Here is a 15,327-nt window from a genome sequence, read left to right on the forward strand (position 1 = left end):
TGTTAAGATCATTTCTACCTGTGAATCAGGAACTCGATGTCGGGTCTTGCTCAAAATTACAGCAGGAGAGAGATGGGGCTTCAGATTTCAAAGTTCAATGAAACACAACCAGAAAGATTCCCCCGTCAAAAAAAAACAAACCAAAATGGTGTTTTCTCCCATCAGAGCCTCCACTCTGCACTGGAGCTAAACGCAAGCACAGTGGCTTTACCTTCCTCAGCTCTCAGCTCTGGGACACAAACCTGACAAAACTGTCTGGTTTCAGTCCTTAGTTAAAAAGCTGCAAAACCTCTTCGCCCTTGTCGGCTGGAAGGGAAGGAGGTGCATGCTTTTGCTTTCAGAAGAATCGACACCAGCACGCCTGGACATGAGCAGAGCAAGTCCCGGGGGTCTGCGAGATGCAGCGGTGAGCTACACACAGCACGAGTGTGAGAAGCTGAGCTGCTCCAGCTAAACTTTTTGCTGTTAATTGGATCTAAAAGCACACCTATCCCTCCCTCTGCAAGCGCAACAAACTCCTAAAGTAAAAAAAGCCAACACTCATGGAAGCAAATTTCACATCCAAGAGAACAGCAAGATACCAGAGACAGCAAAACACAGCCAAGACACAGCTCCACCTGCCCCACACAGCGATGGGCTGTTATTTTGCCTGTGTGTTAAAAATTCACACTTGCAGTTATTAAGTACTTAGTGACACACACCCGTCAGCCACAGTAACTGCAGGTGAAGCACTGGACCAGTCAGTGTGGACTAACATAACTGGTCTAAAGGACATAAAAGCGGCCCCTGATTTCAGTTTAGCACACTTTTGGGTAGCTTCAGGAGACAGCTCGAATAATTGTTTGAGTTAAAGCGTAACCAAGGGTTTAAAAGATAAGACACTGCTTGAGTCTAAGCAAACAAAAACCTTAAACTGAAACCGTATGAGTAAGAGTTTTGGTATGAAGAGCTCAAAGGTGTCAAAGCCTCGACTCAAAACTGCTCTGGACAGCCCCGACCAAACCTTGCCGACGCTGACACCAGCACCAGGGCAGCCTGACTTCGGGAGCTACAGCTTTACAAAACAGCATCGTTTTGCAGTAAACTAATACAATGAATTTTCTCCAGGTGAAGATCCACACTCACGTAGCGCTCCAACTAAAATCCACCCTCTGTAACCGTGCATTTACAACTTCTGCCTCTGTGATGACCCTCTTACTCCTTTTTTCGGGGAGGAGACTGAAAGGAGTTTTAAGAAGATATCTTTTGAAAGAGCTGAACCCACCAAGGTGCAGAACATCACTCAACACTTACCCTGGAGGTTGGTGTGTCCCATATGGCCAAACCAAAGTAGTCTTCTTCCAGGAGATTGAGGTGGTCACAGACTTTTTTAAGTAGATCCTGCCCCTTGGCGTGTTTCTGCAAATAGACAGAAAGAAATTCTGTAGGACGGGCTGGTTTTTGTTCATGGGAGAGGGGACAAGGGCATGGCATCAAACCACACTGTTCACTGTCTAGAAGGGGGAAAAGTCCTGATCAGCTCCAAAGCAGATCTCCTGGACGCTTCTGAGCAAGTACCCCTTACAGGAAAGAGCATCGGGCATAAAACGTGAGACCAGAGAAGCACTGGGAACTGCAGCGGGTCTCTCTGCTACCGCCAGCCCCGTGTCTACCACCCCCACCCCCCCACCCCCCCCCCCCTCCAAAGCCGAGCTTCTCAACACGGTCAACACACACCAAGGATTTGTATGGTTTTCCCTCCCCCAAGGTACATCCACCGCACTGACACCTCCCAGGGCCAGGCGCTCCGACAAGCAGGCATTCGTCAAAAGATGATCAATGCAGGGTATGAGACTGCTGCTCCAACCCACAGCTGAAGTCTCCCATTTGGGGGCAACCTGACTTTACCGGGTTCACGACAGGAACAGCAGCTCAGAACCCAAGACCATCGTCTCCGCAGCCTTTTCACCTGCCCGACCTGCTGATGAAACCCAGAATCTCCAGTTTTGCCTTACGCACCAAAAGCTGCTTAGCACACAGCTCCCTGCCTCCAGAAATAACACTTTTGAGCACTCCTATCTCCTCTTTTCCCCCTCCTCCCCGCCTCCAAATCCTGAAGAAGTGAACTGGCCCGAGGAACAGACACCCTTTTAGTCCAAAAGCATGAAGGAAAACACCCCTGAGGCACAGAACTATGGTAACCAGAAGCAGCTACATCTATCGGAGGCTTTGCTAAAAAGAAAGTGCGGTTCCAGTGACGCAAGATAAGCTTTACTAATGCATCACTTGTGCCCACATCTCTCCTTTTAGTCGTCTCTGCATGGCAACCGATCCAAGCCTTGTTTTATTCCCGTCCTTCAGCTGTAAGGTCCTCAGTGCGCACGCTGTGAGTCCATAGGTAACACGGCGCATGGCCAGCCTGGGTATTTCTCAAGGAATTGGCACTTACAGACACATGGAAATTCAAAACTTTCCATGGCTGTCGACTGGAAAGGATGCCTGAAAGCACTTCTTCCTGGATAAAGGCATTTGTGCTGGTCTTTGCCCTACACCTTTGCAATTCCATCCCAACTAAGCCTTAATAAATCCTCAAAATGCTAGAGGAGGAGTATGTTGCCGTTAAACCCAAGGGTACCTGTCAACTCGAGAGGGTCTCGCTGACACAGCAGTCCCCCTAACCCTCTCCGTGACCCTCTGGACTTACAGAAAGAGACCTCTAACGTCCTGCTCAGGCCAGGACCCACCGCACCACCACCAGCAGCAGCCTGCCGGTGTCTGGAGGCACCGCTGCAGCAGGCTGGCGCAGAGCCACGGGGCAACCTGCCCACCCCCGTTTCGGGGAACAGCCGCCTCTCGGGGGCTGCACACACCAGCAGCCCCAGCAAGGGGGGAGGCAGGCAGGGCGGTGATGCTCCCGGCTGATCCCAGGCAGCGGCGATGCCGTTACACAAACGGCCGGCGCTGACCTACTTGCCCAGGATCACCCAAGGTAACCGCTTTCACAAGGCACCCTGTGCCCAGATACCCTCGCCTGGCCCATTTAGCCAGCGGGACTGGGGAAAAACAAGCTGATGGAACTACGCTCAAATGGCAAGTACCAGATGATTAATATTCCGCACAAGTACTTCGATACTGAAATGGGGATTTCTGCTAGCTTTTTATTGCCCTGACAGCAAAACAGCCCTGTGAGAGAACGCACAAAATAAAGCGGAAGAAAAGCTCTCAGATGAAGGGGGTTGCAGCGCTGTAAGTCAACATAATAATTTTAAATTGTTTACTGCAAATATATTCAACTGCAGGCTAAACACAGCATGTTTTTCTTTACATCCAAGCTCCAGGAGTTATGTTAGCCAGCAGCCTGATAGGCAGAGGTACCCTGGGTGAATAGAAAAGCACAAATCAATCTGACAACCCTATTTATTTAAAGGAAAGGGGCAAAGAGATATTAGGCAATCCCAACCTAACACAACCTAAATTCTAGTCTGGGATACCAATGAGAGAAGATGAACAGCAAGTAAGGTAACTTTCGCTCTTTTTTCTCCTTCTTTTTTTTTTTTTAAACTTTCCCCCACCTTTACAAAGCAAGTCACCCTGGAAATCGTAAAACAATTTTAGAAAAAGAAAAAAAAAAAAAAAAAAACGAAGAGAGAGAGAGAGAGATTCCTAGGCACCCAGAGGTTTTTACAACATGTTAAATAAGTTGTTATAGCTTACAGCAAGATTGTTCTGCAGTAAAGCCTGTCATGTAATTCACTGGCAGCAAATTAGGCCCCTATCAAATTGTTTGTGGTGATTTTTTCAAGGGGAGGAGAAGGGAGAGGGAAAAGAGAAGCAGAAAACAAACCGCAGAAGTACTTACATCCACGGCGCACTCAAAAATGGTGTCATCCAGCAAGACGACTTTGCAGTACATGTTTCTGTGTCTTTTTACTGCTTTCTGGGCAGCTTTCAAATCCTTGTCCGCCTTGGTCTCCGGAGTCTCTTGTTTCGGCTCCGGCTTGGCACACTCTTCCTTCGCTTCCCCTCCGTCCTTGCCCCCGAGGTCTCCGCTGTCCGGCTCCTGGTTCTCCCTCCTCTCCTCCTGCGCAGGCTGAAAGCCCCACATCACCCAAGTTGCAATTGAGACATCTCAAGCAAAAAAAAACCAGCAGACGAAACAAGTATCGCATGGGCGCACTACAGGGCTGGGATCTCGCTCCAGAATGAGTTACCAGACTTAAAGGCATGACCTGGGACCCAGAGCAGCAGCTTGGGTGAGCAAGGTAATAGTATTAATTTTTAAAGCCCTTCAAGTCATTCTCAAGACTTCATTTAATAAAGGATGTAACAAAAAAGAAAGAAGGGTCGATTACAGGAATCAGGGCAAGTCACATCATGCAAATCTTCACAGTCTTAACGACAGCACCTTCGGGACTAGTAAGTTTTTCCCCTCCTAGGCAAGACCCCCCCGGCTCCCGCTGCCTCCCTGGGCGATGGGCTTTGCTCCAGCGCACCGAGCCTCGGCACGGCAGCAGGGGCATGAGAAGGGGTGGGGGGTCAGCGCTGAGGTTTCACAGCCATCCGAGCTGACCCAGCAGCTCTCTGCCACCGAGAAGGGAAGGCAGCCTCCCCACCGTTCTCCCTTTAGGCCTACTGAAGCACTTTGCAAGCCAGTTTAATTCACTGCAAGAGCAGACAGAGATGCAGTTTGGGGACAGGAGGAAGGAAGCCGTTTTTTTTTTTCCCTGCTGCCATCGCAGCAGGTTAAACGAGTTCACTGCAGGCTCTGACAAGTGCTGGAAGTGGCTGGATGCAGCAGGAGCACGCAGCCACGGCAGAGGAAGAGCAAAACCCTGTCCTTTCAGCCCATCGCATCCCATGAAATCACAGCCAGGCACAACGGCACAGAGGTATTTAAAATCTAAATAATGTCCACAAGCTGCTGACTTCTGTTCCAGCAGGGCCAGGACAATCGGGTGCAGGGAATCAGTCAAAGCTCCTAATGCCCTCCGGTCAGCACTTATCAAACAGGCAGCACCTCGCAAATGCTTTCACAGCAGAAATATCTGCCGAGTGTCACAGTTCAAAAAACCACTGACGTTGACCTAAAATAAGAACTGAGGGGAAAAAAAAAAAAAAAAAAAAAAAAAAAAAGGCACAAACGCTTCATCTGAAACGAACAGCCCATGGTGAAGGAAGGCTGTGTGTGCACACTCACGTGCTCCCAGAAGCAGCAAATCAGTTAACCAGAGGAAGAAATCACGCATTTCCTCTTGAAGACAGTTTCTGAGCTGAAATTGCATGAAGATTTCCAACTCTTCCCCATCCCACTAATCCCAACACTCAGAGGTACAAAATACGAGCATCACCCCACAGTTTTCACAGGCTCAGAAATTTGGGAAAAGAAAGAACGTGGTGTTACCTACTACCTTGTAATTTTAAGGAGGTGGATTTACAATGACTGCCTACAGTTGGCAATGCTCCAACGCCTCAAGCATTGCTCCAAACGTCAGACTTTGCAGGTATGTAACACCTCTCCGGAGTCCATTCAAAACCTAAGGCAGCGGGGGTAAGTAATCCAGATTTTACCACAAACGTGCTTTGACTCCGGCAATACACACAGGCTGGCTGGGTTGTAAGAGAACCCCATGCCAGGAGAAGGGGAACCCTGCTAACTCCGAGCACTCACACTAGCAACGGCAGAGATGCAACTAGTAGTAAAAGAGGGCATCCAGTACCCCCAAATCCATAACCAGCTGCGGCTTTGTGAATGTCTCCCTGTGGGGGTGTCTGCCTCAGCTTCTACCATGCTTTAAAAACTTTTACCTTTTGCATGAAAAACAACCCTGGCTGTGAAGAGCAGACATCAGACAGCTACTAGGAGCTGCGCTCAGCCCACGTGCTGTGCAGAAATCCCTGTCCACGTGATGCATAAGCAGAAAATTCTTGTGTTTGGAAGGCTCAGCCTGGACTGAACAGACAACCAAGTTCTGAAATGCCACGCTTGCGCTCCTTCAAGTTTCAGAAACCCTTTCCCAAATCCACACCTCCTTGTAACCTCCACCTCACACCACTGACCTGCCTTTATTCTGCACACACCAAGGACATCCCGATGAGCAACCACTCTGTGGTGAATTACCAATTTGAACTCTAGTTCTGATGCAACTGCCCATACCTCAGCAGGATAAAGAGTCAGCATGAGGCATTTTAAATTATGCTGTGAAGTGTGAGCCCAATTCAGGAGCAGGTACTTTGCAGGACAGTCTGACACAGGAATGCAAGAGCAAGAAGCATGCGATGCACTGCAGGGAGCTGACAAAAACTTTTTTAGCACCTCCTGAGATTCTTTGATCAAGCTTAACTTCCTAGGGTATGAAGTTTTTATAGTTTGGGCTAAGAAGACACGTTTTCCAGAACAGAAGAGAGCATGCCACACAGAGCAGGGTGTTTTACCTGTGTTTCCGCACTGCTTAAGGAATGGAGATCGAGTGATGGATCGGTTTTGAGCTCGGGCTCAGGAGCTGCAATCGGGGCTTTCACCAGGATGTCTTCATCAGGGCTGGCTCCTAATCCCGGGTCTTTCTGGCCACCACCTGCCTCTTTAGGAGCATCACTGTCTTTGTCCTCTTCGGACACCTGAGACTTGGGCCTCCTGAGAAAGGATGAGAAGAGGCGGGAGAGACCCCGGCCCTCGGGGGTGCGGCGCTCCTTCTTGCTCTGCTCCTCGTGCGTGGGTGTATCGCCGTTGGAGGCCTTCTGCTTTTGCCCCGCTGCAGGCTGCCCCTCCGACACCTGCTGAGCCCCCTCCTCTAGGGATGCCTCTTGCTTTTGTGTTTCAGCAGCTCCTTCCTCCTCCTTGGCTTGCTGCTGCTCTGAGTTGTCGGCGTCCACCGCTAGACTCTTCTCTGTTGTCATGATGATGCTGTAAGAGAGGTGCCAAAGGTCTCAGTCAAGAGCTTTGCAATATTCAAGTCTGCGTTAAGCTACTCGAACCCAGCCACAAGCACAGACACACCACATTTGCCACTCACACCCCCCTGTCTGGCCAACTCCAGCCTACAAAGTCATGAAGAGCAAAATCACTCATTTTGCTGAGGTATGCTCAGACATAAACACCTCCAGCGACGTCTGCCCGTGCATCTTCCACCATCTGGATGGCACTGACTCCAAACCGCTAAATGCCCTGGCACCCGGTCTGCAGCCCAAGAAGAACAAATGATTAAAAAATGGAAACAAAATTAGGGAAAGGGGAGGAGACAGCAGCAAGTCTTGCTCCACAGGGCTGTCCTGACATCCTCTCTTCCTCCAAGTCCCTGTTCCCCTCTAGCAGCACTGGCTGTGGGAGCAGAGCAGATGAGGACACACGCATGACCAGGCAACCTTCTGCCTACCACGCCACGCCAAAGCTCCCGAGGGCCATAAATGGCACGGCGCGGCGTTCCAGCATCCTCCTCGCCACTGCACTGGAAGGAGCAACCTGCTGCTTGGGAGACAGCTCATAGAGCCAACGAGAGTCAAAAATTTGTGCACAGCCACAAATTTTAACGGCCGCTTACTTCTAAACGTCCCTGAAAGAGGCCACAGATCCTTGCCAGGGGCTACAAAGGGGAATATCTGAACACAAGGAACCACAGTGCCACCCTGCCGGGGACAGCACCCATCGGTGCTGAGCGGCAACAAGGCAGGACCAGCGGAGCAGGCATCAGGATTCGAGAGACCTTTGCATTGCACATGGGGAAATGTAAAACGAAAAGGTTTCCAAACAATCTCCATAACAGAGAGCAGATTTCTTCAGAGCCTGCGCTGTTAAGCTGATGCAATGTTTATTTCAACTTTAGCCCGGGCTGTTGACACAAAAAAAGATGGCAATCGCATGAGAAGAATATCTATTTAAGGTATAAAGAGGACCCAAAATAATCATGCTTTAGAGAGGATAGAACTAATCTTTGTGCGTTGCATCACATGCATCTGCAGCAATAAATTGCCACTGCTTACACAGAGCAAATAGCATATAATCCAATATGCCTTTCAATCCCCCCAGCCCAAGCTGCAGCATACAAACATTTGCTCAAAATACATACTTGAAATTAAGAAACATCTCAAGATGTCACCCTCCTACATATTACTGCATTCAACAATTTTAATTTAACTCATCCTGATTGCCAAAATAACCAGAGTACTTGAAAGAGAAAAGACCTCCTAGCCTTCCAGCGTTCTCTTCCCTCACATTTAATGCAAAAGCTTAATATTATTCCTAATGCTGTGGTTGAAACCAAGCAGCATTAGAGACCCTCACTCCATTTGTTCCTCCAGCAACGCAAATTTCCTGAGTTTACAGGGTTTGGGTTGGGTTTTGCTTTTGGGGAGGGCTTTTGGAAAAGCAGGGCTGGTAACCCACAGGGTCTGTGCTCCCATCAGGGTAACCCGGAGCTGGGTCACACCGGGGACAGGCTCTCTGAGCTCTCTGAAACTTCCTCACTAGGACTCAGCCCCACCAGCCAGCTCTGGGGACAAGCTGCAGGGCTCTTTTCAGCCAGGGCTCTGGCTACAGCACCATACCCGACTCACGATCTTCCCCTCGGTGAGCTGCTCTGGGTTTCTCCAAACCCACCGCAGAGGCGGAGGCCACGGCATCAGCAGCTTTCCAGCTGCACTGAGGAAACGGGCATCCCAGCAGCCAGCCAGCACGGGCACCCACCGGTGCAGCAGGCACGCTGCAAGGCAAAGATGCTGCCAAAACCCAGACGTGACAAGGCTCCGAGCTAAACAGAGATGCAGATGCACAGAAAACCACACCGCGTGGGTTTTCCTCCTCCGGCACGTTGCGGGAGAAGACAGGACAGCTTGGCATAGCCCAACCAAAGCAGCCAGAGCATGCAAGGGTGATTCTCCAAAATGCTCCAGGGCTGGGCGTTATTGTCGCTGTTTCCCCAGAAACAGCAGGAGTTTATTTTTGCAAGATCATCACAGAACAGGCTCCGTGAGAAAACCCAAGTTAAATGAAAGGCTACAGCAGACTGAGGCAGCACCCAGCTGGGTCCCCCAGTACCCCTGAGGAGGGGGCAGCTGTGTGCCTGCTGCTCGCCCCCCGGGGCAGAATCCATGATGCCAGACCTACTTCTCCCCTAAACATCAGCAAGGAGGGGAAGCAAGTTAGACCCCACCGCATGCAGCAAGCAGACCGAAGTTCGGCAGCCCACAGGGCACACACCCCACGGTGAATACAGTGGATGGTGAATACCTGGAAGCTGCAGCTAGCAGCACACGAGCAGGGGGAGGGACAGCTACGCACTCACCAGGGGGGTTAAGGGGCTGCAACCGGCTTGTGAGGATGGCCGAGTGCAGGTGACTTGCCCCTGCAGCTCTTACTGCTGTTTCCCTTTCTCCTGTGATCCCTTGCTAGGGATGCTGCTGGCTCCGTCAGCAACACACAGCTCTGTCTGCAGAGTCACCCCAGCCACCACACAGCCAATTCGTGCTCTCAACAGCTCTCCAAAATCTCCTAGCTGCTACAAGGCAGAGCAGGGAGCAACAACCTGTGTTCAGCCAAACACACGTCACCCCAAGCCCACGATGCAGGACGGACTCACCATGGCCAGCTCCCAGGGCAAAGCTCCCGACGCCCCGGCACGCACTGAGTGGGATGGACGCGTTGCAAGACTGTCCCACCGCAAACCCAGGACACCAGCGAGCTCCCTTCTGCACCAGCTGCCGAGGCAGCCTGCTTTGTAGTTGCTTCCCACTGTGTTTGTTTTGAATAAACACATTTGTAGGAATCATTATCAAAACACACAACGTTGGAAGCATGTTACTCTTAAAAAGGCAGAATCAAGGCTCTTGAGAGGATGATTGCAGGGAGGGCACAGCTGAAGATCAGCTCTTATCAGCTGCAGTAAACAAGACAGACAGTCCACAAACAAACGTTTCCTCTGGACGTAGTTTTCTCTCTTTAAATACTAAATACCAACAATTTTGGAACAAGGAATGTTTACTTGTTTACATTTCAAAGCCACAGCGAAGACCCTTCCTGGCGTGGGAAGGTGGGTCTTGTTGATGATGAGCAACATCTCCACGTCTTTCCTCATCCCCGGGGAACCATGTCGCAGCTCAGCCACATCCCCTCGGCAGGGCTGGGGATGCGGGGATGGGCACGTACGAGCCCTGCCCTTCCCAGTAAACATTTCATAGCACCAGTTAGCCGCCAGCACCAATAACTCGCTGGGTGCAGGCAAACATCCTGCTGCAGACCTCAGCGTGCTTCTCCGATGCGTGGGCTCACAGCTGGTTCCCTCCCTTTGAAGTCTTACATTCAGAAATGGTTTCCCCTAAGCTCTCAACCAAAAGCAAGAAGAACTGTAAGCAAGCAAGATAACCAAGAGGCCATATTACTTTAAAAAAAAAAAAAAAGGCAAAAAGAAAGCACCTTTATTGCATGGAGATGTTTGCCAAGTAGTGTTTTGTTTCCAACAGCCCACAGCAGAGCCAACACAAAGAATGAGGCTCCCACTGCTCTTCAACTCTTTATTTGGAGAAAACAATGCCCACAGCCAAACCACAAGCAGATTTTAAATTTTCCTCCAGCACTATTCCACAAGGCAATTCTGCAGAGCATGCAGGTGCCTTGGGAGCTCCCTGGATGCAGGAGGATATTCTCTTGTAGGAGCACCCAAGCTGCTCACCTCCTGCTCTGCACTGCCACGCTTGTAAATGCTGGATTTGAGGTTGTTTTTTGGGGGTTGGTTTGGGTTTTTTAGAGGATGCCAGACAGTCTGTAAAAGGCAGGCTCTTCACAAGTCTAGAGCGGAGAAGGCGTGGAACGCTACGGAAATAAGCAAATCACAGCAAAACTTAAGATATGATCCCACATAGAGATTTCAGAGTAAAAATCTCATCAGAAAAGTGTTCAAGTACGTATTTATATTTAAGCACTTTTAAGTTTAAGAACATCCTGCTCTGGGCAAGAACATTTTAGCAACAGGAAGCAATCAGAAGAAAAGGTAATTAAACACACCCAGAGCAGCCTGTGGGGAGAAGACAAACAGGCTTCTCCCCACTGAGGAGAGCTGCACCACAGCTCGACCTCCCCAGCGGGAGCATCCCCCTTCACCTGCACCAGATCGGACCCCAGAGGAGGACCTGGACCTCCCGGCATCCCTCAGCATCACTAGGATCATCAGTGCTTCAGTGATAAAGAGGGAGCCCCGCACATCTCTTCTTAAAAGGTGTGTCAGCAACTCTGAACACCAAACGTCAAAGCAAACCACTAAACAGGTGCCTCACGAACCTGCTGTCCCCCGTGGCAGACCCTCCAGCTGCCCAGATATCCTGAGACCCCCAGGCTCAGTGCTCACTCGTTTCTGTCCAAGGGCACAGCTGCAGGGAGGGCACAACATCCCTGCGGGCTCCCTGTCACCTGCACACTCACCCTGCCCCTCTGCATCAAAATCCATTAAAGAAAACAGACTTAAAAGTGCTTAAAAGGAGCGCAAGGCCTCATTGCTTATCCTGTTCCCATGATCCATGGTGCAATCCAACGCTAATTAATATCTGGTGAGCAGAGGACAGCAGAACTCAGCTCCGACCCCACACCACCCCACAGGCTCTGCTCTTGCAGACCACCCTCCAAGTCAAACCATTCCCCTCTTGAGCCTGCACAGGGGATTCATCTAAAATACAGATTTTAGAGTAGCTCAACAGATCCCAACAGCTCCCTGTCGAGAAAGCCTTCAAGCCTGGAGGGTGCCAAATTACTCACTCACTGCGCCTGTGCTCCTGGAAGGCTGTCATTAAGTGACGGTGCGTTAGTTCTCTGGAATTAACGATGCTGCTCGTTTGGGTTTTTTCATGACGAGCTACAGAGGCTCAAAGAAACGCTAATATCTAGATATGCGTCTGTCACTGTCTCCTACCTGTCAGCATGCTCCAGCCTCTCTTATTTAGGCACACAGATAAGCATAGTAATAGTAAGATCTAACTTATCCCTGCTTCCAAGCCTGGAAAAACAATTCATGGCTCATGCCATAACTTACTTAATTCCCAGTGTCTTAGCCTTTCAGAGAAAGACGAAAAAGGACTGTCCACCAGGAAAGTTCATTTCTCAGAAACACAGTTTTGCAGCAATGCCCAACACCAGATAATGGTAATGGCACTGCTGGAACAAACTATCTTGATCGTCCTACCCAAAAATGTGTGGCTTCACGGAATGCTCCTGCTCCACTGAGAGCTGGAGGCAAAGATAAAAGAGAGAAATTTCTGCTAAAAATAGGCAAAAATCAAACAGTTTCAGCAACAGTGTCTTTTTTTTTTTTTTAAATGTGTTCCTTCCCATTTCATAATATGTGTGAAAAGCACACGATTCACCAGGGAAACTACACAGCACATCGGTCTGAAATAGATAGCGCAGGCTGAAAATCCAGCTTTTTCAAGACGTGGTGCATGTGCAACAAACCTGCGTCTGTGGGTGGGAGAGGAGGAAACTGCAACCACCACCAGCAGGACTCGCCCCACGCGTGCGTTCGAGCCAGTATCCTACATGTGATTTTTACTACAGTTAGAAAAAAAACATAGTAGAGAGCTGTTTCTTCAGGTTTTTTTAAACAAATTAAGAAATTAAAATGCAATAAAAATAAGCCTCTCAACAAGAAATTCAAACAACTGTGAAACAGTGTAAAGCACCAGAACCTTTCAAAATTTAATATATTTTAATAGAGGAGTAATTAGCGCTGGCATTTTATAACCCCTGTTAGAATTAACGTGCACCATCTTTTTCTGCTGGTACTTTGGGTCCTGAACAAAAGGGATGCTGTTGCTCAGCCGGCAACACTGCCTTACCCAGAGGGTAAAGGGAGACTTCAGAAGCCCCACTGAACGGGGGAAAAATAAACCACCCAATACAACACAGATGGCACATTACAACTGCCCGGATTTAATTCTCACCAGACCAGCCCTCGTAATCTACTGTATGTCGGCAGCACCATGCCCCTCTTTCATCTTCTGGTATCGTACAGCTTTCCTATTTAAATGAGGGCAAAAAATAGTAGCTCACCATCTGCTGAAAGCAAATCATTTATGTCAAATTGAAGACTGGGCTTATAAAATGACCTGACTAAATGGAGCAGTAAGTGCATTACAACCAAAGGGAGCTGGGAGCTCCTCCCCTGTATGCTCAGAAATCCTCCTGGATGCTACAGAATTCCTTACGCAGGAATTCACAGGCTTTGCCCATTGGGTAAGGGCTGAAATTTAAATGAAAACAGGTACTTGTTGCTGGAGCCTTGTCTACAGCAAAGGGTTTGGAAAGGGTGCCCATGGGGGACCCATTAAGAAAACTCACTTGAACTTGGAGCAGCTGGACCCAGAATAGAGCCACGGGGAAGGTGCACGCACCAGGCTGCCAGCAAAATAAAGCTGCTGAGACTATCCCTCCTCATGCTGCAACGCAGGAGCAAACCAGTAGTTTGCTAAAAAGACTGAGAAAACCGTCTGTTTCATACAAGCGTTGGTTCCTACTCCACCGTGAGCAGCAGAAGCTGCTGGTGGGGCTCCCTTCCCCCACTCCCACGGAGCTCAGAGCAGAAACACCACGGGTTTGCCTTGAACGCAGGTCCCTTCCCTCTGCAGCCTCCAACCACTCAACCGCACCAAAGACCCACGGAGGTGATGGCGAGCGCAGGCGGCAGCCCCACCGAAACCCTCCGGTATCTGCCACGGAGGAAGGGAAGGACCCCGGGCACCCGTGCCCACCCCGCAGCCAGCAGCAGATAGCATCCCCGGAGCTGCTCCAGCCGCCGGCCCGGCCGCCCACGGAGGCAGGAGCGCGGGCAGCTCGACTCGCAAGCAACCAGACAGGCGCCCAAAATCTGTGCAAATAAAAGCAATGGGAACGGCGCAGCCCGTGCACTCGTGAGGGCACCATGAGTGAGTGGCACTTTGTCAGGAGCAAGCAAAGCCAAGGACACGTGAGCTTCGTCCCAGCAGGTCACCCCATCGCAGCCTCTCCTGGCTTCGCACCGAAGGAACACCGAGGGTGGCGATGACAGCGCAACAGAGATGACAACACCAGTGCCGCACGTGACAACAGCCTTCTTCCTCCAGCAGGACACCACTTTCTAAAGCAACAGTTAAACAGAAATAAGTAATAGATCTCCATCAACCGAACAGGAGGATTTTTGCCATGCATAATTCATAAGGGTGGGGTTTTTTTTTTCCCCTGCCTGAACACAGATGTGTTTACTCACACTGTGCCTCATTTACACTCAAGGTTTAACATAACAGGGCTCATTTTCCTTCCTTACAGTTTTTCAAGCACAGGGGTAAAGCACTTTTTGCTTTTATCATTTTCCCTTTGGTTGTTTCCAAACCAAAGCTATAATTAGAACCCAAGAGGGACCTGCATGCTCCTTTGATAAAGAGCTGCCTGCCAGATAAATACCACCCGCGCGCACACACACGGGCACCTGCCAAGTACGTACTGCTGCAGCACCGGCAGCCAGGAGGATGTTCGATGCTAAAAGCTCTTAACAGGCTTCATCGCCTGCTGCTGCTGCTGTGCAGCGGGTGCCCACGGCTCCGGCTCACACACCGCGCTGCTCTGCTGCTGCGTGCCCCAGACACCGCGCTTCACCACTCGATCCGCAGCGATCCAGCTGCAGCACAAGGTGCATTCATCCGAGTGCCTCGGACACACCTGCCACACCCCGGTACGACGCCCCAAATTCATTGAAAAATAACCTAACGTGCCAGTTATTTTTACATGATTAGCAGCACGATAAATGCGTCACATTTAAAGTATCTAAGGGAGCCGCTCGGAAGGAGGGCTGGCACGGCCTGGGTCATGCCAGGCTCAGCCTCTGCCAAGCCCAGGTAAAAGCCAGCTGAAAGCATCCTCCACCCTGGCTTTAATCTGGGCTTTGCTTGAGGATTGCCACTGAATATGAAGGCTAGTTACACCACTTAGCCCCTATGCCACCCTAAACTGATCGCAAGGCTTTCTCTCCTGTAAATTGGCCATCCCTTCTCCCCTTGGCACCAACACTCCAAAAATATTCCATATGAAGGAGACTTGTTCTCCCCGCCAGAGACAGCAGCAGGGATCCCCCCCCCGGACACTGCCACAAGGGTCTGCCCCTGGGCAGCCACAACATGGTTTTGTTGCTGTTTCAATCCCTCAGCACCAGACGCCAGGCTGAGTTCATCCACACGCTTTGCTCTAGCACGCTCGCAACAAGCAGTGAAGATGGGGGCTGCCAGGGGATAACGACCTTTACACTAATTATCAGCAAGCCTGGAACATTGCACTTCTCAAGTTTAACGACCCTCTCCCAGCAGCGCGGGAAGGCACGGGCCAGCTGCAGTTAATCCTACTGAATT

At 50.2% G+C, this 15,327-nt stretch overlaps 1 protein-coding gene across 39 annotated transcripts in view; it reads right to left on the bottom strand.

The window, feature by feature from the left end:
* The window catches only part of EPB41 (erythrocyte membrane protein band 4.1), a 96,712-nt gene that overhangs the window by 45,205 nt on the left and 36,180 nt on the right, over nt 1-15,327 (bottom strand). For 37 of the 39 annotated variants that reach the window (XM_027812790.2, XM_055706203.1, XM_055706202.1 and 34 more), the window contains 3 exons: nt 6,412-6,880; nt 3,839-4,069; nt 1,294-1,398 (listed from right to left, as the gene is read on the bottom strand). In XM_027812790.2, the coding sequence (XP_027668591.2) occupies nt 1,294-1,398; nt 3,839-4,069; nt 6,412-6,873 (798 nt within the window). In that variant the 5' untranslated portion in view covers nt 6,874-6,880. Of the gene's footprint in view, nt 1-1,293; nt 1,399-3,838; nt 4,108-6,411; nt 6,881-15,327 lie in introns of those variants that run through there. The other 2 variants (XM_055706211.1, XM_055706208.1) reach the window with 2 other exon arrangements.

The sequence above is a fragment of the Falco cherrug genome, chromosome 3, assembly GCF_023634085.1.
Source record: "Falco cherrug isolate bFalChe1 chromosome 3, bFalChe1.pri, whole genome shotgun sequence".
Taxonomy (NCBI): domain Eukaryota; kingdom Metazoa; phylum Chordata; class Aves; order Falconiformes; family Falconidae; genus Falco; species Falco cherrug.